At 37.7% G+C, this 27163-nt stretch overlaps 1 protein-coding gene across 2 annotated transcripts in view; it reads right to left on the bottom strand.

Moving 5' to 3' along the window:
- Positions 1-26961, bottom strand: part of PDGFD (platelet derived growth factor D) — a 229464-nt gene extending 202503 nt beyond the window's left edge. Inside the window, exon 1 of one of the 2 annotated variants that reach the window (XM_068555800.1) lies at positions 26459-26961. In XM_068555800.1, coding sequence (XP_068411901.1) covers positions 26459-26582 — 124 coding nt within the window. In that variant the 5' untranslated portion in view covers positions 26583-26961. The remainder of the gene's footprint in view (positions 1-26458) is intronic. The other variant, XM_068555799.1, reaches the window with a different exon arrangement.
- Between the last annotated feature and the right edge of the window lie 202 nt (positions 26962-27163).

The following is a 27163-nucleotide window of genomic DNA, read 5'->3' as shown; positions in this document are numbered from 1 at the left end:
AGACAAATGCCAAGCTCTGAGAACTCACATTTCATGTCCTTAAGAAGCTCACAATCAGTATTGTGGTTAAGATCAATATCTTAATTAGGGATACATTGGTTTCAAGCAATAGAATATTTAGCTTAGGTAAAAAGGAGAATTTAGGGGCAGACACACAGAGATCTCCTGGAACCCAAGGCAGTATGTTTACTCAGGCTTCATGAGGGGCTGAAACCCCTAGCTCAAAGTCAGAACCAGAGGTCTGCTCTTTGCCTCCCCAGGCCCCATGGGCTACCTATCTCCAGTCTCCTTTCTCTTTTCTGATTGGTCTTCTTTACTTCTGTACCCACAAAATGGAAAGCAGCCATTCCTCTCAGTTGAACTTTCAGTGACCTCCTACATCATTAGAGTTTCTGAGCCGAAATTCAAGCTTTCAGTGAGAGAGAATCTGGTTGACCCAGACTGAATCAAGTGTCTGTCCTTGCCCAATGTCCTGAGGCCAGTGGGGCATGGCAGGGGATCCACTGCCCTCTCATCAGGGACTATGGTTAGTCTCTGAGAAGGGTCATAGGTAAGGCAGGTAAACTGATAACTATGTCTGTTATATTAGTGATTAGACAATCACATTTAGATGGCCTGCTATCTATAAAACAATTAGTACAATTCCTGGATCAAAACAAGTTCTTAATAAACAGTGGCTAACCTTCTCAGTGTCTATTATACCACACAGTGTCAGGTGTTATAGGGAAAGTAAGCCCAGAGACCTGAGGCAGCCCACTGCAGGGGCACTGTTTCAGTTTTGAGGAAACTCAGAAAGGGTTGCGAGATGAGCTGGTGAAAGAGAAGGAACTACATAGATGATCATGGGAATTTGTGTAGGAGGTGGAAGTAAGGGGGCTTTCCAAAATGGTGGAGTATAAATGAAATCCCAGAGGAAAGAGAGAACTGCTATTTTCCAGAAATCCCAAGTGGTTTAGTGTGCCAGAAGCCAGGGTGTATGTCTGTGCAAAGGCTTGAGGGGTTTGAAGAAGTCAACACATGGGCCTTACTCAAGGCTATTCTGTTGCATTGGAGGATTTTAAGAAGGGAGGGACCTGCTCTGATTTCTACCTACTCCTTGCAGTGGTGGAGAACTGCAGATTAGATGACAACAGGAAGGGAGTGGGACCCTTCTTAATAGGAGTGCCATTCACCAAGATACAGAGCACTGAAGGGAAACTGACTTCAGAAAAGGCTAGAATGAGTTTAGCTCTGTGCTCAGTGAATTTAACGTAACTGAGAGACAGCTATGAGGTGTCTATAAGGGAATTAAAGATCAGGGTCTGCACTCAAGGGGGAGGTCTAGGAAATGCATTGAGCACTAATAAGAAAATATATAAAATACTAGCACCAAGAGCTGTGGGAATAGAGATGGAGACGTCAACTCCCGGAAAGGCTGGAAAGTGCTCTAGACAGAGAAGATAAGGTAACATTGGATTTGAGTTGGAAGGAAAAGAAGGGGTGTCCAGGCAGACAGGTGTAATGGGATGGTGAGGGAGAGGGAGGCATTTCCAAAAGAGGGGAGTGTAAATGCAGAGACAACTCCATGAGCCTCATCTTCGGAATCTGAAGAAGGAGGATATCAGGCACCACTCAGCTCTCATGTACACTGGAAAAGACCTAGAACTGTCTTTACAATTCAGTCTTTGAAGACTAGACCTCCAAGAGAGCCAAGGCTATCTATGACTTAATGATCTAGCTACTGTCCATAATGATTCTATAGAAATGAAAATAAAACATCTCTAAAATCACATTAGCAGTCTTCCCATTAAGCATGACAGATTGAACAAGCATGTTTACCTTTCCTTCCTCTCAAAACCCACGAATCATCACCTCTCAGTGTAAAAAGACAGTAAATGATGCCTAAAATTGACAAATCTAGAAACAGAAGTATATGCAAAGAAATAACAAAATATTTGCCAATTAAAGAAAAAAGCCAGAGTACTCGGGGAATTGGGATTTGCACATAAAAAGAGATTGGAAGGACCACTCTTCATTACTGTAAACGCTGAGAGACTTCTGTTTGACTTTTTAGCTATATACATATACTGACAAAAATAAACATTTTATAAATTACAACATCAATGACATGAGAATGAGATTCAGCTTGTATGTAACTTTTCACAAATACACCTTCTCTAATAATAAATAACTTGAAAAGCATGATTATGTCATACTAAATCTATGTCAACATTTGCTCTGCCAGGTGCGCCTGCACCAATAGCTATCTGTCATCACTTTTATGCTTTACTGCAGATAATTGTAAAGGATTATCCTGCCTGCCAGATCAAGTACTTTTAAGAAACACTCAAACATTGGGGTCAACTCCCTAAAAGACTTTACAGTGATATTTTACTTATACACACCATAAAATTTTAGAACTAGAAGAGACTTAGAGTATAACTAGCCCAAGGTCCTCATTTTGCATATGGAAAAACTAAGTACCATCCTAGAGAATTTGCTAGTCGTCAAACAGCTCAGCAGGGGCTGCACTTAAAGTTCCTTCCTTCCATTCTTTGTTCTACTAACCCAGCATTTCTACATCTCTGGTCTACTGAACACTAGGGCCCATTATACCAAATGGCCTGCATAAGATATTAACACTATTGTAAATATTAAGTGCATTTTAAATTTTATCTGTTGTTTAGAATGTTTAAAGGACCTTTAAACATTGGACCAATACAGAATTGCATCCTTAATAAATAAAATGCTCCAGCACTCTCCTCATGACATAGCTGTGAATAAGAGATTCAGTCACTGCCCTATAGCTTGTCAACATACATTCTAGCAGGAGAAAGGGGGATTAAAAAAACAAAAAAATGTAATAAAGTGTGATGATCAACACAGAAAATACTTCATGGGAACTGGAATATTCTGCCAAACCCCGAAATCATAAACATGCCTACAGATACAAAATTTACAGCACTGTTTCTAGAGTAAAAGTAAAGCTTATTTGGCAAATTTCATCCTTAGCACAAGGAAAAGCTATAGTGCTCCAGAGTACTGAGCCTTTTTAGTACTCCATACTTCAGAAAGTTACAGTTGAATTGGTAAAATCTCACTTTGTTGCTATAGACCATCCTGACTTGACTGGGTCACAGATTGACTGGCTGACTTCCACGTAACAAATTCTGTGATGATTGATTATGATTTTCCATTGTACCTGAAATTATTCTGCGAGCAATGTACATAACTTTTCTGTGTCTTCTTACTTACTGAATGTCTAGAATTCTCCATCTGGAATTCTGTCTGCCACTCCTGCCCTTCCAAACAGGCCCACTTAACACCTAGATCAAGCTGCTGTCTGCCACCTTTGCTGAACCCACACTACCTCCCAACACCCACCCTTATCCAGAGCACAGAGCTTCCCCTCTGCAGAGAGATGCCAGGGTTTTGTCAATGCTTATGCAAAAATGCTTGGTCTCCCCAGAAGAAAATGAGCTCCTAAAAGCAGAAACCATGCCCACTCATCTTGTATCCTCCACATTTAGCCAATTCTTGATACACTGTAGGCATCCCCAACCTGGCCTATGTTATGGAGATGAATATTTTCTGAAAATTTTCATATTAAGAGCAAATGATATTAATCCATGATAGCTAATCTGATATAATAATTCTACGTGTTAAAGGAAAAAAATGAAATGATGTAACTACCAAAATTATCATATTTATTGAACAGAGAAAAAATTGACAACAGATTGTAATTTATACATTAACTCTTTCTTTAAATTAAAAATCCACTCTTAAGAAAACTCAGTGAGGAAACCCATGTTTACAAAGCAGTTATTTTAGACAGAAATTTGCATTCCAAGAGGTATCACTACAAAGCTTTTTTAAACAGCAAAATCCCTGGTTAGATTAATTTTGTTTTCCAGTTTTTACAATGCTTTGATTCTCCAATGGGATTAAAAAATTTCTTATGCTTCCTTCCAGACCTATGTGTATTATCAAGAATCCATCTGGGTCCACAAGTGGTGTAAACTTATATATATGTACTTTTAAATTCTTCTAATATTTGACTAGGGAGAAACCTGCATTAGTTCTTTAGTTCCTTGCTACTAAGTGTGCTCCACAAACAAGCAGCATGGAAATCAGCTAGTAGCTTGTTAGATGCACCATATCAGGCTCATGACAGACCTCCTGAATCTTCAGACTCAACATTTCAACATTATCCCCAGGTAGTTCATATGCACAATATATTTTGAGATGCACAACTTTAATCCATCTACCTTTCCTTCTCTGTGGTCTGAATGTGTCATTTCAAAATAAATAACTAAATATCTATAGCATTAAACATACAGTATGATTATACCACACATTGTATGGTACTTTGAATTTTTTCAGAGTACTTTTAAATTCACATGATCTCCTTTGATTCTTTCATTATCTGCTCTAACGATACCGCAGAACGGTGTTATTTCCAATAGACAGATGACCCAGGATTCTGTAGTTCGTGAAAGTTGGCAGTGAAGCCTATGGCAGCTAATTCCTAATGCAGAAATTGGGTGCACTGTACTGCGACCTCAGAGCATAACAGGGGTGGGGAGAAGGGATATAACTTCTAATGGAAATAGTTAAAAAATAAAATGAATAAAAGTAACAGGAGATACGTGGGAAACGGTGAGCACCAGGTGCCCCAGGAGAAATTAATATCTGATAAACCATAAGGTTTATATGGATCTGAACTGAACCAGAAATAAGCTCCTGGGACAAAAATTTAATCACAAACACTAAGAACTAAAGACTAACACCAACATTAGTGTAGAAGCTATTGCTTTCAACTGGACAAAGGATAATCCAGTGATTTTTCACTTGAAACAACAAACACTTCACATTCAATGACGTAATTGGAACCAAGTGCATAATTCCTTGGTTAATAAAGAAAACTGCCTTCCCTGAAAACCAGTATTAACACTACATACAGTGACAAAACTTTGAACCCTTGCCATGTCTTAATAAATAACTTTCCCTGAACAAAAAAAGCAAAAGAAATATCAGGATAGACTACTACTCAGGCTGATGTGCAAATTAAATCTTAATTAAACTTTTGAATATCAGAACAAATATAGCACAAAACTGTAATGCCAATTAGCATTTTGTTTATCAGTCATTACCATAAAACAAAGAGCAAATATAATCATGTTACTTTAATAAGGTCATAATTAGAGTAAATTACTTTAGCACAAAATGCAAAGAATCATAGCAACATTCACGTAACAGTATTACAGTAGACACGACAAAAAGAGATTGAGCTCATTTACAATCAGTGTGTGAAAAATCCTGTGCATTAAATAATCCTCTGTGTCAAAAAGTATACTTTCTAAAATACAACGAAAAAAGGAAGCTTAGTTCCCCTAACCCCTAAAGGAAGGAGTTCTCTAAGATGGTAACTTTAGAGACATTCTCTTCTTCCCCTTCCCTTTCATCCTTCAGGAGCCTCACCCTTCAGTGTAGTTAACTCCAATGCCAAACACTCTGGAGATCAATTCCACATTTCTAACTGCACCTCCCTCTGGATGTCATGCTGGAAACTGAAGCAACACATCCAGACCCAACCATCATTTTAATCTTCTAATTTCCCTACTGTTGTTAATGTTTGTTAATGTTAATGTCCCTAACCCTCTCCCAGTTATCCATGCATTTGGAATTCTCTTCAATGGAATCTAAATTACTGCTGAGATCTCTCCCTTCCTTTCTATTCTCATGGCTAACAGCTCCATGTAGGCTTTGGTGAGGTCTCACTATGTTAACAGAGTCCTATCTGGTTCTCACTGGTTCTCCCATCATTTTAACTTGGATGCCCAGGAGCACAGGGCCTCCGTGGCCTGGCCCCTGACCCTTGTTCGTTTCCCTCTCCCCTCTCCTCTGCACACTGCTGCTCTCCGACGCTCCTCCTTGTTACTGGATACGCCTTCTTTTTCCTGCCCCTACATCTCTGCTTAGTTTAGTTTCTCAGCCTGTAATGCTCTCCTCAAACTCAGCCTTTGAAAGATTCTCATCTGTAGGGGGTTGAATAGTGGTTCCCCCAAAAGATATGTCCACACTCTAATACCAGAAACTTGTGACTAGTACCTTATATGGCAAAAGATACGATTAAGTTTAAGACCTTGAGGAGTTTACCCTGTACAGTATTATTCACCTGAGTCCTACATACAATCTCAGCTGTCCTTATAAAAGGAGCCAAGAGATAGTCAACACACAGATGAGAAGGCAGTGTGACCAGGGAGGCAGAGTCTGGAGTGATGTGTCCACAGCCCAGGACAGCCAGCAGCCAAGAGAAGGCTGGGAACAGATTCTCCCCGAGAGCCTCTGCTGGCTGTGCCACCCTGCTGGCACCTCGCTGTTGGGCTTCTGGCCTCCAGAACTGCGAAAGAATCAATTCCTGTTGTTTTAGTCACCAAGGCTGTAGTAATTTGATACAACAGCCCTAGAAAATATACCATCTTTATGGTCTGGTTCAAACACCATTTTCTATTCCATAAAAGGATTCCTGATTCTCTGGGGTTAGTAACTCTCCCTAATTAGAACTGTTATAGCATCATATTTTAACACTTACCATATATAATTAACACTGCCACATTAATGAGATCACATATATTTAGGTCATGTATGAACATATTTATGACATGTGTAACACACATTTGAACAGATAAATAAGTGTGCAGGTATGTGTATACCTGTGTATATACATATATGTAAAATGTTATCATGCATCTGGGTATATGTGTGTATGTGTGAATATATACATATTATATAAATGTAGAGATGATCTAATAGATTGTTTAAATCTCCATCTTATCTACCTAGGGCAGTGCCTTACTAACAACAGATGCTCAGTAATTATTTGTCAAATAAATCAATGAGTTTTCAAGTCTTCTGTGAGTTCCCTTATCACCAAGTCTCCAAGTTCTTGATGTAGTTAAGTGAGAGTCTGAGATGTGATTGACCATGCTTTAGAAAAATGTAAGGCCTAAGAACTTCTTTGTGACTGGAAAGGGAAAGTGTTCCAAGAAGTGATGGTTATTCCACGAAAATCGTCTAGAAAATGTAGACTGTCCATAAGTCACTCAACACAGCCAATGCCTTCTGTAGTAGCCAACATTATGATGCATCAAGGAGCAAAGGTGTGGGCCTTGCTACCGCATCTCCATTATGGATTCAGAACCACCTGCTGTCAGGGTATCCTGAGTGAGGCTAGGAAATCATTCCTGTAATGACAGGGAACTCTCCAGGGAAGACAGTGATATGTCTCACTGAGATCACATGGTCTTGAGATCACACAGCTCCAACAGCTCCCTGGAAGATGATGGCCTCATTTTTAGGGCACTATGGAGATTTTCTTTCTAGTGCATATTTCAAGAATAGGGTGCTGTTATCATTAATATTGTGTAAAGAAAATTAATTGCTTTCTCTACTAAACATGCTATTTTAAAAGGTCCACCATATTTTCATTTGTGATTTTTTTTTTTTTTTGGATAGGAAGCTGTACTCCTTTTGGTATTAGGAACACCTCCAGATCAGGAATTGTTTGCTGGGGCTGTTTTAGAAACTCATGAATTAGATAATAAGATTTATACTAAAACAAATATCTATGCCAGGCCTATGCGTTTCTGAACACACTGGAGAAGAGGAAACGTGAATTAGGGATCTTGAGTCAATGCTTATAGAATAAAGCAGAAACCCTGTCCTTTGTGGAATTCTTATTTGATATTGGCCTCTATGAAAATACAAAATCTGGCTGCTGATCGGATTTCAAAGATTTGGTTTCATCTATATATTTTTATCCTTGGAGGCATTATTTACATTTTGAGGCAATGTAAAGCATTTTGGGGAAGAGTTTTGGGGAACCACTCTTACACTGGTTCTGGGATGGAGGTCCCTCCCTCAGTGCTCTCTTGGCTTGTTTAGCTCAAGGCAGTTACTCTGGTGCCTACAATCTACTGGCCTTGAGAGTCTCCCCACCATATGAACTCCCATGGTGGAGAATCATGTCTCTTTTACCAGCACATCTCTAGCAGCTAAAGTGCCTGGCTAGATATTCAGTAAATATTCCGTAAATGACTGATAAATCAAGCAAAACTCACTTCCAAAGTGCTGCTTAAAATCCAGGAAAGGATTTACTTTTTTCCCTTGGTTACATTATGAAACTGATTTGTCTACTTTTTAAACTCAGTTAAGATTATTTAAGGGAGCTTAAGTTTCTGTTCTTTCTCTTAAGCCTAGTTTGTATATATTGCTTTTAGATGTTAAAGGAAGCTTTGATTGGCAACTCAGAAGTGGATTTCATCCTGACTTTCAACTTTATTTAGATTCATGTTTTATATACAGAAAGCAGATTGCTAAAAAATCAAGCCTCTCCTGAACAGGCTGCAAACTAGCTTGATCTTTGACTTAAAAATAATCCAGTAAGCTGAACACTGACGGTTAAGATTATAAATAAAATTTTAAAAAAGAAGAAAAAAAAGGAACAATCACAAATTCTCAATTCTTATCACTACTTTCTAGTTCAAAATGCTAAAAAAAATTATAGCCATTATATTTGCCATAAAAAAGCCCAAACTGAACACAATGCTGGAGGGAAGGATAGACAGTATTGATGATATAATCAATAAGAGGTTGGTGAGGTCACTTTCTTTCATTCTTATCTCCAGTCTTTACTGAAACTGCCTGTTGTCATACCTAACCATAGACATGAGGCATCTGTGATACTATGGAAAGAGTAACAGATGAGAGGTTAGAAAACTTGTACTTGAATCTGATCCACTGTGTGACTTTCGGCAAGTCACTGCACTTCTCTCTGTGCCATAGTTTCATCAACCATACAGCAAGAAGATGGCCTAGCCTACCTCAAAGAAGCCTTCCAGCCCTAAAATTTAGTGAGCCTATGAAGTCATCATATAAACATGCTGTAGAAATAGCCATTACTACTACTTGTAGTAAGGTACAACTTTTATTATTTAATGTATACTCTGAAAAAATGTTGAAATGTGAAAAAACCCTGATAAACAACTTAATGCAGACATCTAAATACCCTATTGTTTATTAAGTATTGTTTCTTTAACATTGTGTTAAGAGCTCTCCATCTAGTAACTGATCTTCATATTCACTTTATAATATAGGTGTTTTTCTCTTTTTTGTTTATTTGTTTGTTGTTTTCAATCTCTGAGGTCTGAGAGGGGTTGAGTAATTTCCCAAGAATACGTAGCTAGCAAGTGGTAGGGGCAGATTTCAGCTCAGGTCTTGCTATCTTTAATCATTATTCCATACAGCCTCTCATCAGGCTAGATTTCCTTTTCATAATAATAAATTTCATTAACCTCTGTTAGTATAAATTGGATGCTCTATTATACAATATATGTGTCTAAGACATTATTTTTCTGTATACACATTGGGAACCCTCTTATCAACATAGTTGAAACAGCAATGCATTGATCAATTTAAAACACCGGTTAAAATGGAGAGTTTTATATTTTATTTTAGCTTAAACATAAAAATGTGCATTCCAGTGACCAAGTTCTGATGAAGTACAAAGATCTTTTCTTTCAGTATGTCTCATACTGATAAAATCTTTGTAATATTTCTTGAATAAGCCATGTCCATAACTCATCCATAATTTCCAATTTTTCTTTCTTCAAAGTAGAAAGAAAATTAAATATACATATGAAGTAATTTATAGATGGAGTCCTTCAGGCTTCTTAGATTTATTTTATTTTATTTTCACTCTGGAGAATAGTTCAATTGTCTCACTCATACCTAACTCAACAACATATTTTTTTAGGAACTCATCATTAAAGCTTGGAAAAAGTATTCAATTAAATATTTTTGGAAACAAAACTCTCCTTTGTTTTGTTGTGTCACACAATATTTAAATTATGTAATTACATTAATGTGTACAACTGGAAGACATATGCTTGGGAACAAATATAGTAGTCTCCCCTATCCACAGGGGATACAGTTCAAGACCCTCAGTGGATGCCTGAAACCATGGCTAGTACAAAACTCTATATATACTCTGTTTTTCCTATATATACATACCTATAATAAAATTTAATTTATAAATTAAGTACAGTAAGAGATTAACAACAATAATAATAAAATAGAATTATAGCAATATACTCTAATAAAGGTTATATGAATGTGCAATATACTGTAATAAAGGTTATATGAATGTGGTCTCTCTCTCTCTTACTCTATCTCAATATCTTATTGTACACATTTAATGTCTTTTTCACCTTAACTAAGCACTTATTGTGCACTGTGGCCTTAACGTTTGCAGTTTGAGATGCAACAGTAAAACCAGCAAAATTTCATTTTCCTTCTTAACAATTTTATAGATAGAAGATTTGTTCTTACCATAGATCTTAGCAACCTCAGCATATGATTTTTTTTCTTTATTGAGAACTTTCACCTTTGCACTTAAAGGAAGTACTTTAAGACTTCTCTGGCATATCTGAATTGCCAGCATCACTATTCTTGGGCTTTGGAGCCACTGTTAAATAAAATAAGGGTGACTTGAACACAAGTGCTATGATACCTCAACATAACCTATGATGGCTACTGAGTGACTAAAGGGCTTTGGACAAAAAGATGATTCACTTTGTCAGCGGACTACAGTGGGACAGCAGGAGATTTCATCATGCTACACAAAACGGCACACAATTTAAAACTTGTGGGTTTTTTTTAATTTCTGGAAGTTTCCATTTAATATTTTCCCACCACAGTTGACTGCATGTAACTGAAACCATGGAGAGAGAAATGGTGGATAAGGGGGGACTGCTGTACAACAGACCCGTGGTGTGTGTGTATGTATATATGTATAAATGTCTCAATCATGGAAGCAAAAATGCATACAAGGGAAGTAACACAAAAGCACTGCAATCAGTGTGCTCATTAGTCTGTCAGAATGTTTTAAATTAAGACTAGACCATGTGGTTAAGCCAGCTCTTGGGGTAACGGAGTCCTGTTGTACTAATTTGTTTATCTGGTAGAAGATATTTTCACATTTCTTCAGAATAAACTCAAATGGCAAGATATGTACCTTAATACCAAGGAATCATTCAGATTTTGTGGGGTCTGACACATACAATTTGGGATGCTCTCTTTAAGAAAACTATCACTTTATATTATAAATATAAAATTAGGTAATAGGGCCTTGGAAGGGACCTAGTAAGGGAAGGACCCTGAAGCTTAAGTTTCATTAGTTTCCAAGTCGGTCCACCACTGCTACCCACAGACACCTTGCTCTTGCTTCAAGATTGAGCTTCATCTGAATTGCACTCTGCTGATGTTCATCCAATCATTTAGCAAATACTTACTGAGCATCTCCTATACACCTGGTACTATTCCAGGAGCCAGGCATACAGTAGGGAATAAAAGAGACAAAGTCTCTATCCTAACAGAGCTTAGATTCTTGGGAGGATAAAGAACATGCACAAATAAAAATGAATGATACAATTTCAAGTAGAGGTAAGTGAGAAGGGTGCACAAGGGCATGCTAAAAAAGTCACTGTTTTCAAAACCACTTCTTCACTGAAAACAAAAAGTGCCTTATGAATAAAAGTTTTTGCATAACAATAGAGTCATGCTGTGTCTTGACATAAAGAGTTGTTGAAGAGATTCTGAGCTCATGAAGCAGTGCCTTTCTTAGCCTTCCTTAGCCTTTCCAATCTTGGGTGTTTGTTTTGAAAACTAGGTACACCATGCTGAGGTCCTTCCTGGGATGAGACATCAAAATGGGCAACTCAGGTTGCAACCCCCACAGAAAGAAATAAATTTTACAGCAATGAGAGTTTTACATAACATCATTGCATATAAGCCTCTCACAGGAACACAATCCAATGAGATGTTTCTAAAATCAGTTAAGGAAAAAAAGTACACCCTTACAAGCCATTCTACTTGATAGAACACTTTTGCTTGCCCAAATTACAAACAGATTAAAAGGCCATGCCAACAAACACCCAACCAAAAGCTTGGTAGAAATATGTCACTTAGGAAAAGTAGAAATTATTTATATTTCTGTAATAACTTTTATTAATCACCTTTCACTTCTTGGTCACGGAGTAAACGAATGATAGATCTGAAATTTTAAAATGCAAAACAACAGTTTTCATAACATTTAATTTTCCTTAACAAAAAGGCATGCTCCAAATATATGCTGTCCAAAGCTTCTAAAGCCAAGGAGATATGGGTAATTTAATAAAAATCTGTACCAAATATATAATAGGTTAACCCCCTCCCAAACACCTAGCAGTATTTTGTTTTTTACAGATCTTTTACTGATCAGCCAGAAAGAGTAATTCTTTAAACTGGTCAAGTGATAAAAAGAGAATGTTATCATTACCTAAGTCAAATTAAGTTGTAAATGAAAAGGAAAACCAGTGCTGGTTAAACACAGCTTTTTTTCCATCCATAGCAGAGAAATGAAGTGCCAGCTGCTGTTTTCAAAAGAAGCTTCTCAAATATCAGAAATTTTGCACCTGCATATAATATAAACTGAGTAGCCCGGTTGACTGCAAGTGTATGAGATACTGCAAAAAAATTTTTTTTAAGAGTATACATGAAAATAAACAGAAATGTCAACTCTAACGATGTTGATATAAGAAAACAAAATATAAACCACATAAAACTTGCCCATGCTGGATTATTAATCCCCCTAAAAAGTGATAGTCAATTTAAACACGTTGCAACAAAGAGAGGGAGACATAGTTTTCATAAGTTCAATATTTTTTTATGTTGGAAAAACACCAGTGATAACTTGTGTTTGTCTACATAAATAATCTTATGATACTGTGTTGTTCAAATCAGTAATGCCTAGCATCATGTGGTTACTGAGTATTTGCAATGTGACTAGTCTGAAATAGTATGTGTTATATGTATATATAAAATGCATATCATCATATTTTGAAGGCTCAATATGATAAAAATAATATAAAAAGAAATCAGTATTTTAAAAATATTTATTAAACATTGAAACAATAATATTTGGATATAGATTGGATTAAATAAAATATATTATTAAAATTAACTTCATGCTTTTCTTTTTACTTTTTTATATGGTTACTAAAGTTTTTAAAATAACATTGGTTTGCATTATATTTCTGTTGGACAATGTTGGCCTACAGTGGTGAGAATTGGGTTCAATCTGAGCTAAGGGAACTGGGCTCAGAAATTCAACTGGAATTCTCTGACTCTGTCCTAAACTCCAAATTTCTAATAATCCTAATATTTGCAAATATGTCATCTAGAAATATCTATGTTCCATCACCTAACATACAATATCATCATTGCACTTACACATATCATATTACATCAGCATACTCTCCATACCAATAAGTACTCTGTGGATGGTAGCTATTATCACATGATTATCATATAGTTAATTAACAAAATAATTATTATCACATCACTTTCAACACTTTGCCCCAGAACTTAGTATAGAAACTGACACGTAATAGTCTCACGACAAACTCTGTGGCATAAACAAATGAATAAACTATGAGCCAACAAATGCATAAATGACATATTTAGGTTAAGGGAAAATTTTAAGAATCAATGAAAATATGATGAAATAGGATCACTGTCCTTTTCATTATGTCAGGACTTAATCTTATCTGAAAAATAGATAAGATTTGGAACCAGAATTTCCTAAATATTCTGACATGGAACTATGGCAGAAGTAAGGCTTGTCTTACTAGAGAATTCTCAAAGGCAGAGATCAAAATGCACCATTAAAATGTCAATACAGCTTTATTGGCCAATGAAATTTTACAGTTAGAAAACTGCTCAACAAGTAAGCAGTTCAACCATTCATCTTTCACATCAAAGACACTTTATTAGTTTCCTGTGAGTGCTGTAACAAATTGCCACAAGTTTACTGGCTTAAAACAACACACACTTATTCTCTTAGAATCCTGGAGGCCACAAGTGCGAAATCAGTTCAAAGAGCCAAAATCAAGGTGTTGGCAGGGTCTTGCTCCTTCCGGATGCTCAAGTGGAGAATCTGTTCCTTGCATCTTCCAGCCTCTGGTGGCTGCTAGCATTCCTTGGCTTGTGGTCGCAGCAGCACTCAAATCTCCGTTTCTGTGGTCACATTGCCCTCTCTTCTGCCTGTGTCAAATCTCCCTAGGTCTCTCTCCCATAAGGGCATTTGTGATTGCATCAGGGCCCATTGAGATAATTCAGGATAATCTCACCTTTTCAAGATCCTAAGCTAAATCACATCTGCAGAGTCTTTGCCATAGAACATAGCAGTTAGGTACCAGAATTAGGACATGAGGGTCATTATTCAGCCTCATACAGACCCCAATACATAGTTTTCCAATCTGCCCTAAAGCATTCACTAAAAATGGTCATTTTTGTATACCACTTTGAAATTTTTATTAAAGCTGGATGAACACAACCACATTTTTTTAATGTGGAATTATGTGGCTATTGCACACCCATAACTGATTACTGCTCTGCATCTAGGTAGAGAGCTGCAGGTTTCATGTTCCTACACTTTTACATGCTCACCACTCTGCCCTGTGTCTCCTTAGGATCTCAGAAACTGCAACGTTCAGAGAAGATGACTTCTCACTTCTGATATCATAATAATGCTTTTGTCCCCCAAAGTAACTTATTTTTGATAAACCCATTCACCCGACAAGTAATGAGGAGTCTCTAGGGACTTACTGCAAGTCTAGAGTGGCCAACTAGCTGGCCATGCACTCAAAGGAAATTTGTCAGCCAGTGGCTGTGCACATGCAACTGTTGTTCAGAAAATGATTTTCAACTAATCAATGTTTCTAAATTGGACTTTCAGGAATTTTATACATGCAAACTAGATGAGTAAAGGGTACAAAGCAGTAAAATGGTCATGTATTTTCAACATATTTTAATTGTACTTAAAATTTATTGAGGTCATATGGACTATAATAGTTATATATTAATGACAGATCACCATGATTTGTAGTTTATTCTTTTCAATGTATTTGGAAAATATAAAATTTCCCTAGTTGAACTGACATGCCCAACCAAGAGAGGGAGTAAAAAAAAAAAATAGGATGCACAAAGCTGTCTTTTTTCTGCTGCCATCCAGTGGTCAAATAATCATAGTGCATATCACATGTTAAAAAGTTAAGTCTTCCTGGGTAAGTAAGTGAGCCCCTATATTAGTTTTTATGGTTCAGAAATATTTAGCCTAAAATCTAAAGCCAAGAACGTATGACTCCCAGTTCTAAAATTAAAAGTTACTTTTCTGCTCAAATCTTAATTGATATAATAATAGTAATAGTAATAACCAATAAAGGATTTGTCTTTCAATCTTCAAATAGTACTGTGCTCAACAACAGCTTAATCAATATCATTTTTTTCTGAACTAAATATTAGGATAGATGATTTACGGTTACAATTTGGTCAACAGGACAGAGTATTTAAAAAAAACAACAAAGTAACATGATGGCGGACACAGATGGCCCGGTCTTACCCTTTGTTTATTCCCATGAATACTTTATCTCAACAACTGAAGTATAAGCTTTAACAGAGTAGAGAGTGTGCCCTAGGTTTAACTGTTTCTGCCTCAGTGCTTCATCCAGAGATTTGTATGTAGTCAGTACTCAATAAATATTTGTTGAACAAATGAGTAGTGTTTATGTTTATTGCAGTTGGGTCTGGTGAAAAGTAGTAAACTAAAGAATTGAATGAAAACAATATAAAGCCACAATGGCTCTTCCTGGGGTATTTAAATAATCTCCGCATATTCTGTACTTAAACTAAATTCCAAATAGCTCTCACACCATCTCTCTCTCTCTCTCTTTTTTTTTAATTAGCAACTATCTAAAAATCTTTTAATTCCATGTTTAGCAACTTCATCTATGGACTTTTTGTTTTCATAGGAAATGTATACTTTTTTTATTCCATTCAATAGCAACTCTCTTATTTAATCCTCAGTAAAATACCGTGAACATGTTCTCTCTCTGTAGATAAATCTTTAAACAGAATGGAGATGCATTACTCTTTCCTTAGCTTTCCACAGTCAATCATCCTGACTGAACCTTAAGACTTGTTTCATGATCCTTAATTTATTTCTTTTTCTTTCTTTTGAACTTTAATTAAGTAGTGGGAACTTCACGTAGAAGTACTCAAATACTAATTCTGGAAAGGAAAGGTATACCAAAAAGGATTGATTCTAGTCAGAGTATGTGTGAGATTTTTTTGGCCGGGGTGTGGGGTGGGGGGTGTTGCGTGGGGGAGAAACAGTTGAAAATTCTCCACATTTCATTGATATTAGTCCAAAATTAACCCCAAAGTGTCATGCTTATGCCTAAGGCAGCAGTCTAAAAGTATATGTGATCTTGAAATTTTCAACTAAGTCATTTAGAAATGACCAATTCTTCACACCAAGCCACTGTCTATAATGGCTATGAAAGCACTTTGTCATGTTATAAGAACTCTAGGAATATCAGCTATTAGTATTATACACCCACAATCATGAATACCACTTTATTTTTTTTTGACTTTTTTTAATTTTTAATTTTTTATGCAATTTTTGAAGGTTACTTTTCATTTACAGTTATTACAAAATATTGGCTATATTCCCCATCTTGTGCAATACATCCTTCAGCCTATCTTACACCCAATAGTTTGTACCTCCCACTCCCCCACCCCTATATTAACTCTCCCTCTTTCCCTGGTAACCATTAGCTTGTTCTCTATATCTGCGAGTCTGCTTCTTTTTTGTTATATTCACTAGTTTGTTGTATTTTTTAGATTCCACATACAAGTGGTATCATACAGTATTTATCTTTCTCTGTCTGACTTAATTTCACTTAGCCTAATGCCCTCCCGGTCCATCCATGTTGCTGCAAATGGCAACATTTCGTTCTTTCTTATGGCTGAGTACTATTCCACTGTACATATACACCACATCTTCTTTATCCATTTATGTGTTGATAGACACTTAGGTTGTTGCCACATCTTTGCAATTATAAATAATGCTGCTATGAACAATGGGGTGCATGTATCTTTTTGAATTAGTGTTGGTGTTTTTTTCAGATATAAACCCAGGAGTGGAATTGCTGAGTCATATGGTAGTTCTATTTTTAGTTTTTTGAGCATCCTCCATACTGTTCTCCATAGTGGCTGCACCAATTTACATTCCCACCAACAGTGTACAAGGGTTCCCTTTTCTCCACATCCTTTTTTTTTTTTTTAACATCCTTATTGAAGTATAATTGCTTTACAATGGTGTGTTTGTTTCTGCTTTATAACAAAGTGAATCAGCTATACGTATACATATATCTTCATATCTCCTCCCTCTTGCGTCTCCCTCCCACCCTCCTTATCCCACCCATCTAGGTGGTCACAGAGCACCGAGCTGATCTCCCTGGGCTATGTGGCTGCTTCCCACTAGCTATCTATTTTACATTTGGTAGTGTATATGTGTCCATGCCACTCTCTCACTTCGACCACTTACTTTTAAAACATGATAGCACATAGTTGATTACTTCATGTTCACTGTGCATGCATTTCATGCAAATGAGTGCTTCTCTATTACCTCCCTCCTCTAGATTTCATCCACATGGATATTGTACAAGCTCCTAAAGCTTAAAATATCCACAAATTAATTTTCTATCTTCATGACCTTCCCTCATCTGTTCATCCTCTTCTAATCCTTATCCTGTTCAATAATACAAACAGCCATCCAGACAATTTACAGAAAACTTACAGTCACCCTAGATTCAGAGTTTAAACATCCTTGCTCCCATTCATTTACAATCTGATAGGGCTCATGTGGCCCAAATATCAGTCATAAACAGAAGACAGTTATTGGTTGATTTACTGACTCTTCAAACCTTATTGAGGAGAAGTCCTACGTGCCAGGCAATGAAACAGACAATGAGGTGCACAGCTTCATTAAATATAACAAGTATGCTCACATCAGCAGATGGCAGATTTGTAAATAAATAAGCACCATGGAAACATTGGGAAAACAAAGGAGTAGCCAATTCTACCTAGGGAGGATTGGGAGTCAGAAAAGGCTACATAGGGTGGTGCAATTCCTGTCTAAAATGTGATACCTGGTCAGCACATTCACTCAATAGTTCATTCAAAAACAATTATGTTGTGTCTGGAAGAAAAACAACAAAAGGATTAATACTGCTAAGGAATTCACCATTGGATGAATAACCCAATATTTTAAAAAACTGATAATTTCACCCTGAGGCCTACTGAATTGGAGCATTTCCTTTAAGTGCCAGTGGGATCACCCACTGCAGACCTCAAGAAGTGAAATAAAAAGACAGATCAAAAGCTCAATAAACAGCAGAAGCAGTAAAAATAGATTTACACATCATTCACATATAAGTAGCAATTGACACTTTGGAAAAAACTAAGATCCTCTTGAGACTAACAGTGAGGAAAAGTGAGAAGATAAGGCTAAGGCCAGAGCCTTAAGGGCAGACAGGAAGATGAAGACTCAGCCAAGGAGACAAAAAAATAAATAAGTAAAAGAGCACTCAATGATATAAGGGAAAATTTCTATGTGGTTATTCAATGTCATATTTCTATAGTATAAGTATTCTGTTTTTTAAATATTATAAGTTTATATATATGTATATGTACATATCTACCTCCAAAATGCTTCAATTGTAGAGCTTGATAGGTTATAATATGACATTATTTTTTAACTTTAAACGTTGTTTCTTTTTATATTAACAAGATCCCAATTACATTCTAAGATTTTTCCTACTTCTTTCACTATTCATAATGGTTACAGGGACAGAACAAAACATAAGATACACTTTTTAAGCCTTTTCTAATCTTGTTTCTCCAAAGAACCTAAAATAAGTACTGTGTTAATTCTGGCTTTATTTCTATCACCATTTCAAACTTACATTTAGGAATAGTTAAGGCAAAGGAGGGGTAGTGTCAAACCAAAGGAAGAGAACATTTCAAGAATGATCACAAAGGAGGCTACAGATCACAGTGACCTCACCCAGAGTGGTAGGGATGACTTCAAACTGCAATGGGTAAGGGAAACAAGAAGTAGAGACAGTAAGGCATGGTGAGACCGAAGAAGTTTATATGGTGATAAAATGAAGAAAAACATTAAAACAAATTATATATGTTGTGGGAGAATGCAAAGACAGTTAAACATATGTGTGGGCTAACAGGATGGAGACAATAAGAAGAGAAAGTTTAAATACAGGAGAGTAGTAAACTCTGTGGGTTTAGGGCATGGGTTTGAAGGAGTCAGAAAGAGGCGGAATCCTGCACAGGAGAGAGACCAAGAGCACAACACCCTCATGCACGACTGAACAGAGTCTAATTTATAAGAGCACTGCTGCTTTCCTGATCCTGACATAGTATTAACACTAATACCAGTTTTACACTGTTGTTGTTGTTTAGCAGCTACATCATTTGTTGAAGCATAAGCTGTGTTCAACTAAACCAGTTAGAAGATAAAGATATAGACATATCTCTATCTATCTATCATTCTATCTCTCTATCTAGCATAGCATAAACTGAAGTTAATTCAAGTTATTCCATTCTGTAATTATGCAGTTGTTTTTATTTTCTAACCAAAGAACTAGATTTTGCATTTATCCCTGTTGAATTTCTTTCTGATAGGATCAGCCCATCATTTCAACCTAAGAGCATGTAGATTCTCTAATTCAGCAGTCAGCAAACTACAGCCTGCAGGCCCACTGCCTGTTTTTGTAAATAAAGTTTTATTGGAACACAGCCACACACATTCATTTATGGAATTCCTATGGCTGCTCTCATGCTATAATGGCAGAGTTGAATAGTTGCAACAGAGACCTCATGACTTTAGGAAAGCCTAAAATATTTACTATCTGGCCCTTTACAGAAAAAATCAGCCAAACTCTATCTAATTCAACCTGTTAACTATTTTTTCCAGATAAAGTATGCAAGTAAATGTGTTTTCTGTGTCTTCATTGAAGTTATTCAGAATCCTGAACCCAATAGGGTCTAATCCAAAATGCAGATAAAAATTCCTGTTCACCTCCCTCTTGGCTAACACAAATCGATTAGTTATCACTAAAAGAATGATAATAACAGTCCATGATTATTCAGACTATAATTTTTCTTTTCCACAAGGTTGTCATAGTAAGCATTGTCAATTTTCTGGTTGAAATCCATATATACATAAGCTAATACCACTTCCAGTTTATGATCCTGGTAAACCTATTAAACATACAATCTAAACTTTCCTTTAAGACTCAAGAACATCCTCTAAAATCATCAGTTTTACTGGGCTGTAATATAGTACTTCCCCAGTGACATACGGAAAGAGGTTAGAGACCATTGGGGCTGCTATAACAAAATTCTACAGATTGAGTGGCTTAAAACTACAGATATGTATTTCCTAGAGTCTGAGAGGCTGGGAAGCCCAGCAGATTCCATGTTTTTTTGCTGTCTCCTCATGTGGTGGAAGAGGTGAGGATATCTCTGGGGTCTCTTTTATGAGGGCGCTAATCTCATTCATGAGGGCCCTGCTCTCATGATTCTAATCAACTTCCAAGGGCTCCACTTCCTAAGATCATCACACTGGGGGTTGGGATTTTGACATACAAATTTTGGGGGGACACAAATAAATATTCAGTCCATTGCAAGCTGGAACTATTCTCACCTGATTCAATAAGAAGCCTAAGCCAGCTGTGCTCGCTCAGGTCTTATGAATGCTTTTTGAAGCCTGAAAAAAGTAAGAGGAAGCAGGAAAACTACTAGCTGTCACTTCTCAATGCTAATAGTGTGAATATATCGAACCAGTCCTGTTCTCTATTCTAACACCATGCTCTTGCTGTGCTGTGGACAGGGAAACCACATATGCAAGTGAGATAGAGCTACATGGAAAGTAAAGGAAAAGGGTATATGAGTGTCTACCACAGGAACTTTATGACCTCATTTATACACGTTGTGACACTGATTTGGCCTTTAAGTGGATCTGTTGCACATATATTAGTTCATTTGGTTGCATTTTACATAGCTGAAGCTGCTGAATAGTGAAATTCTGAAAAAGTAGGCTCTTGCTATAGAGCTTATTAAATGTTTCAGCAAAATGCAGCGCTTAGCAGCACCTTCTCACATCGGATCTGAAATGACTTGTTCAAAACTAACATAGCATATTCAACCCATTCTCAGAGCCCACACTCAAGAACTGTCACTGAGCTCCCTCAGTCCAAAGAAGGCATGCTAGATTTCAAATTTCAAAAGTCAAGAGTCCTAACATACAAGGTTTCAAATCACGTTTGGCTCATATTTATAGGCAAAGCACTGCACCCAAAACTGTCCGTCTTTATAAACACTCTACAAAAAGTGCTCAAGTAAAAAACCCCAAACTTGGGAAAAGATCACTCTTCATAATGAAGGACAGCTCACGTGCTATGACCTCCCTGTCTGCACACAGCACAAATCACAAAAAACACAGTATTAATCTATTAAAATTAAAGCTAATAAATGAATGTCAGCATATCAGGGAGAAGAGCAAAGATATATTACTATATTCATCATCAATGCTTGTAAGAAACAAGGCATGCTTCATTCTTATTCTGAAAAAAAAATTCTTGGAAGAAAATATTTCTTCCTGTCTGTGCACTTTTGCACTTTAGTGTCTCACGGACTTATTCCTTTATTTAGGACTTACATTTGGTCCTAAAATACTATATGGGGAGTCAGAACATTTTTGCTGCAGCATTTGTCTTGGATTCTTTCCTTTTGCTACTGTATATCATCCCCCTGTAGCTTTTTGCTGAAACTGTCCTTCACGTAAAAGTTATATAAAAAAGTCCCTTTCAAAATTGCATAAATTCTGAAATGTAAAACTTTGAAATAACTTAAAATGTTGTCAAACACTAACCAGGTTACCTCTGTGATTTACATTACCCTAATGAGACCTCAGATCCAGTTAATAAAATCCAATATCTGGCATGCTGCGCTGCAGAGGGGCTTCCAGGGTGAGGGGACCTCAGTGATATCCAGGCACTGGGCACTTTAAATTTAGAAATTTTGAACTAGGCTCCTATTTTAATACAGGAAGAATTTTATTAAAATGTTCAGCTAATGCCTTTTTACACTAATATCATTTCAGCAAAGAAAGTCCAAGAGTAAGTTCCAGAAGGAAGATGATTTGCATCATGACTCAGCTCTCAAGGACAGAGACATAAATGTCTATATCCTCCAGACTCTCAGAATGACAGGATTCTCTGAGACCACATATGCTCAGGAGTCCCATGTAAGTGACTCTGGGGACATTGCTTCATTGTTAGCACTTTAATAAACAATAAAGGTTTGCTTTCATTTGCTGAAAGGGAAAAATCCTGTATTCAAAAATCACTGTCATTCAATGAACACACAATGGTTATTAGTATAACTCACAACCTTATGGCATCTTCCACTGTACACTGTGGAGATATCTGGCTAAACTCACCTCTTTAAAAGAACTTCTATTAAGTAATATAACCTACGGTGGCAAGTCAAAGCCATGCTGCATTTAAAATATGTAATCTCCATTACTCTCTGTAGCCTTAGTACACTTAGAGTTGAACAGAAAAATATAAATACAGAAGAACCTCAGGTTTAGACACTAATGTGATTCTTAGCTTTCAGACACTTTAAAACTAATTTGTTTAAATTACCCTCTGTTTTATTTTTGCCTTTCCTTTAAGCTCTGATCTTTGCACCAAAGTCAGTGTGCTGTCATCAATGAGGACAATAGAAACTGACGTTATTTAAGAAATAAGCTGGACCTCTTAAAAAAGAATCTCAGACCACAATTACTAAAACTGCAGGCCAATCACAAGATAATGATAATAGACAATAGACAATTCAAGTCCTGGCATACTAAACAACAAAACAGAACTATATTCAGAATAATTTACCACCAACACCTGTACTTTCTGAAAGCAAAAAAGGGTCAAGAAAATGAAGAGTGCATCTGTAATCTTAACCCCATAAGCAGGAAGTTCTATCTAGTTAGATTTAAAAATAAGTAAGCAATACTGTCAGTTAATTGCTACCTTCACACTTCTTGATTCACACTCTGAGAAATACCAGTTGTGGCCAGTTATTATAACAAAAGCACCAACTGCACAGGCACTAAAATAAAAATATGTAGATGCTATTGCTAAAGGAAGATTTTCTCTGTGCTAAGAGTTGGATCAGGAATGGGTTTCAAAAGTAAATCAGTTTGAGAAAGAATAACAAATATGATATAAGGAAGCATAAATACTCAATTAAGCACTGCAAACTGTTATATTTTAATTCTTCTTGGCTATAGAACCTATTAGTTTCCTCCTGGAGACAGAGACCAAATTCAACCACCCTCTTCCTTGGGTCACCTTTTGTCATTCTGCAAGTGCTGGCAAGGGCTCTACATACATCCCTTTTAGAACAAGAACATAATGTGATGAAGAGTTCTGAAAGGCCAGGAGACTGCAACAGAGCAGCCTCCTACACTGGGTAGAAGGAGACTATCATTTACCAACCTTCACACTCTGTCTCCAATTCATTTCTTAACTACTTCAGTTACCTGGAGCTATTAGGTACTGGGAGACCAAAAATCAAGATTTTGTATCAGGCTGGATAGGATCCAACATACCTCATGCCAAGAACAGGGGATTCCTGTCATCATTCTTCCTTTCTTAACCCCAACATTAGGCAGCAGCTAACAGGGTCAGCAGAGACAAAACGATGGCCCTCAAGTGTAAAGACAGTTCCGTCATTAGATAATGTTTTCGAAACCCCTAGTAAGGGCCATATCTAATCTTTTGTTAGATTTCCTACAATTTGTAATCTGAGGGCCAGGTCTTCTAAGGACCCTAAATTAATGTTTGGAAACTTTTATCTTCTATCTTCCCCTTATTGTATTCTCTGTTTATGTCCTCCGCAAACTTATACCCTGTCTTAATCAGATCAAGAGTATTGTCCCCTTTATTGAGCCATTAGGAACTTTGAGAGAGCAAGTTTAAAATGTCTGGAATCAGAAAAAGGGTTTAATTTAATAAGTTATTACTTTCTCTCATCAGCTCAATTGTTGCCATTAAAATTTCCCAGTGGATGTCCAAACTTTTTCAAAGACCCTTTATTCTTACTCTCTCACCAAAACTCTACAACAGTGTTTCTCAACCTTTTCTTCATATCATCACTCCCCTGGTTAAGCAGCCTTTTTAGACATTCCTTTTTTTCTAATCACATCTGCTCCCTATGAATTGCTAATACTACAGATGTACTGTATATCTGTTTATATGTACTGACTCTTTGGAGGACCACAAACCACTGTAATTTCTAAGACTATTTTTCACCTCCTAAGATCCAACTGCTTTCCTTTGGGGCAATATTACCATTTTTAGAGAATGTCTCTCTATAACAAGAATAAGCTGCCTTTTGAAAATTCCCCCAACTAAAAGTTCATTATGAGCGTTAATTATTTTTACTCTGTATACAACAACTTTCTTTTAATCCAACTACCTTTCCCCCTTTCCTAGCCTTGTTTGTAAATGAGATTGACACTGAGTTAAGTACTGAGCAATCTGAATTAATCAAAGTGTGTGTGTGTATGTGTGCTGTAACTGCAAAACAGCTCTAGCTAAAATATGAAGAAATAAATCCAGGGTAGTTTTCAAATTTTATTAAAATAAAGCATTAGCACTTCTCGTATAGACTAGATAGATGTACAGAGTTTTAACAGCAAAAAGTAAAATGAGATTATTCTTTTCCAAAAAACAGAGATATGAGCTGCGTGACTTGGTTTTAGTCAGAATCTTGGGTTAATGGGCAATGGTTACATACTTTTGATTTTCTGTCCTTGATTTCTTGTAACTCATACTTGGGAAGCTAAGGATTACAAAATTACCGCTATGAAGTCATACAAATTATAAATGGCCTTTTACTCTATGTAGCTGAAAGGGCACATTAAGTGCAAACATTAACAAATCTAAAAACTCAATGAGTAGAAGATTGTCCCTGGTGGAAACATTAATGAGTGAAACAAAGCTATGAAAGTTTAGTCTTGAGCCTAAACCTTTTTTTTAAAATTAATAAGATAATTTTGTGCTTACACTAAGATGAAGAGTTATCAAAAATGCACTGCTAGCATATTTTACACAAAATACTGTGATAAGGTAATTCTATAAATACAGGGTGACCTTCTGCCTGGAGGTTACTCTGTGCCTTCCCTGTACCCCCTCCACTTCAGATGACTTTAGCACACTGAAACACACAGCATACTTGCCACCAGAAAATATAATAAAGTTTTTGTTTGTTTGTTTCAAAGCACAGAAGCCTTTCAGTGATGTCCAAATTAAGGACATACCAAGAGAGAAACTGATAAGAAAATAAGAAGGCTAATATGTAATTACCAGAGGTCAAATGTTGCCAGCTCCAAGAGTGAAGCCATTAAGAATAGCTTGGTGATCTCCTTAGGAGATCTGTTAGAACTTTAAGCAAGCAGAAGGAAAGAAAGATATTTTTGATGAAGGGAAACAAAACAAACACAAAAACCTATGGGTCAGTTCAGGTAGATGGCGAAAACAGCTGCAAATTATTGGCAACATCAGCTGTACTTGAGAATTCAGGAACAAATCAGACCTTGGTGGAGGCCCAGAAAGTCAATAAACGCAATTAAAATCGCTGGGATCCAATGACCCAGGTGTCCTCCATAGTAAAGGAAAACAAACAAGCCTGCTTGGGACCTTGCTTAGGAGAGCTGTTTAAAGAGCTTTGCTTCTTGCAAACAGTTGGAAAGAATTCTATGCAAGACAACTAATAGCAGAAGCCAGGTCCCCCTGGGATACAGATAAAACTCCAAAAGGCATTTTTCTCCCAGACTCTGAGTTTCTGAGCCACGCTGAACTCCACTGGAAAAATCACTCTGGGGATGAAAAGGGCAACATACTGCACACCGCAGTCTCCTCAACATAAATAATACATAAATAAGTTGTCACTCTGTTCCAGCTATCATTTCCTCTGAAATGAATCATTCCCTTTCCCCACACTTAAGAAAAATAAAAATAAATCACCCAGAGAAAGCCACTCTTGAGTCCCTCCACCTATCACAAATGCCCCATCTATCCGTGTTTCCAGTCCAAAAGGTTAGGAGCCTGACCGTGTTGCGGCGCAGCCTGCAACTTTCTTCAACTCTGGGATCCTAGCATCAGTTGACTGTTGGACACCAAAATGACTTCTCTAGGGTCAGGGAGATGAGCCACCTGACCTATCCGATCCCCTCAGGCACACGTCCCACACCCCTCTGTCCATTCCCGAAGAAGGGGCTCTCTCGGGACTGGAGAAAGGACCCGACCCCTCTTCCCCCTCCACCCCCCACCCACCCATACACACAACCAAGGTTCATATGAAAGACTGAAAAGGGGTGTGGGACAACAATGATGACAACAAAAAACGTGATTACTTAATTAAAAAAAATAAAATCTGAGTCTCTTACCATCTCGCCTGAGGTTGGCGTTGCGCAAAGCTTTGATGGATGCGCTCTGCGGAGTTGCAGAAGTGTCCCGGTAGCTGCAAAAGTTTGAGCAGACTAGCGTGTAGACAAGGATGAGCCGGTGCATTGGGATCAGCGACCTAGGGACAGCGTCGCTCCAAGAAAAAGCCGGGACAGGCTCCCAGGACCACGCCGCGCTCTGGCCCCCACGCTCGCCCTGCGCTAGCCCGGGCCGCCCCGCCGTGCTAGTCGCCGAGCTCTCCCCAAACTTCCTGCATGCTGAACTTTCCGCGCGCGGGTGGCGGCCGCACTTCCTTGTGGTGCTGAGAGTTGATAAATGGTGACGGGACAAACAACAGGTTGACGTTTGTTCGCCCCCTCCGGTGGCCGGCAGCTGCAACACAGGCTGCAGGGGGCGGGTGGCGCGGCGTCCCGGGCGGGCGAGCAGAGAAGCCGCGTCCTCGGCCCCAGCGGCGGCGCCGGCCCCTGAGCTGCGCGCACTCGGGCTCCCAGCCGCGGCGCGCGCACAAGGCTGCCTGGGTCCGGCCGAAGCCCGCTCTGCCACTGAGCGCGCCCAGTGTGACCGTAGGACGCAACTCTTCCCACCACTCTGGGCTTAACCCTAGAGGTTAGACCAGAGGGACAGCGGGGAACAAGGAACAGGGTGGCCGGGAGGAAGTGGGAGAGGGTAGAATCCCCACACTTCTC

This window comes from Eschrichtius robustus, chromosome 11 (assembly GCF_028021215.1).
Source record: "Eschrichtius robustus isolate mEscRob2 chromosome 11, mEscRob2.pri, whole genome shotgun sequence".
In the NCBI taxonomy this organism is placed as follows: Eukaryota; Metazoa; Chordata; class Mammalia; order Artiodactyla; family Eschrichtiidae; genus Eschrichtius; species Eschrichtius robustus.
Note: the sequence above shows the minus strand (reverse complement) of the source record. Positions and strands in the feature narration are given on the sequence as shown.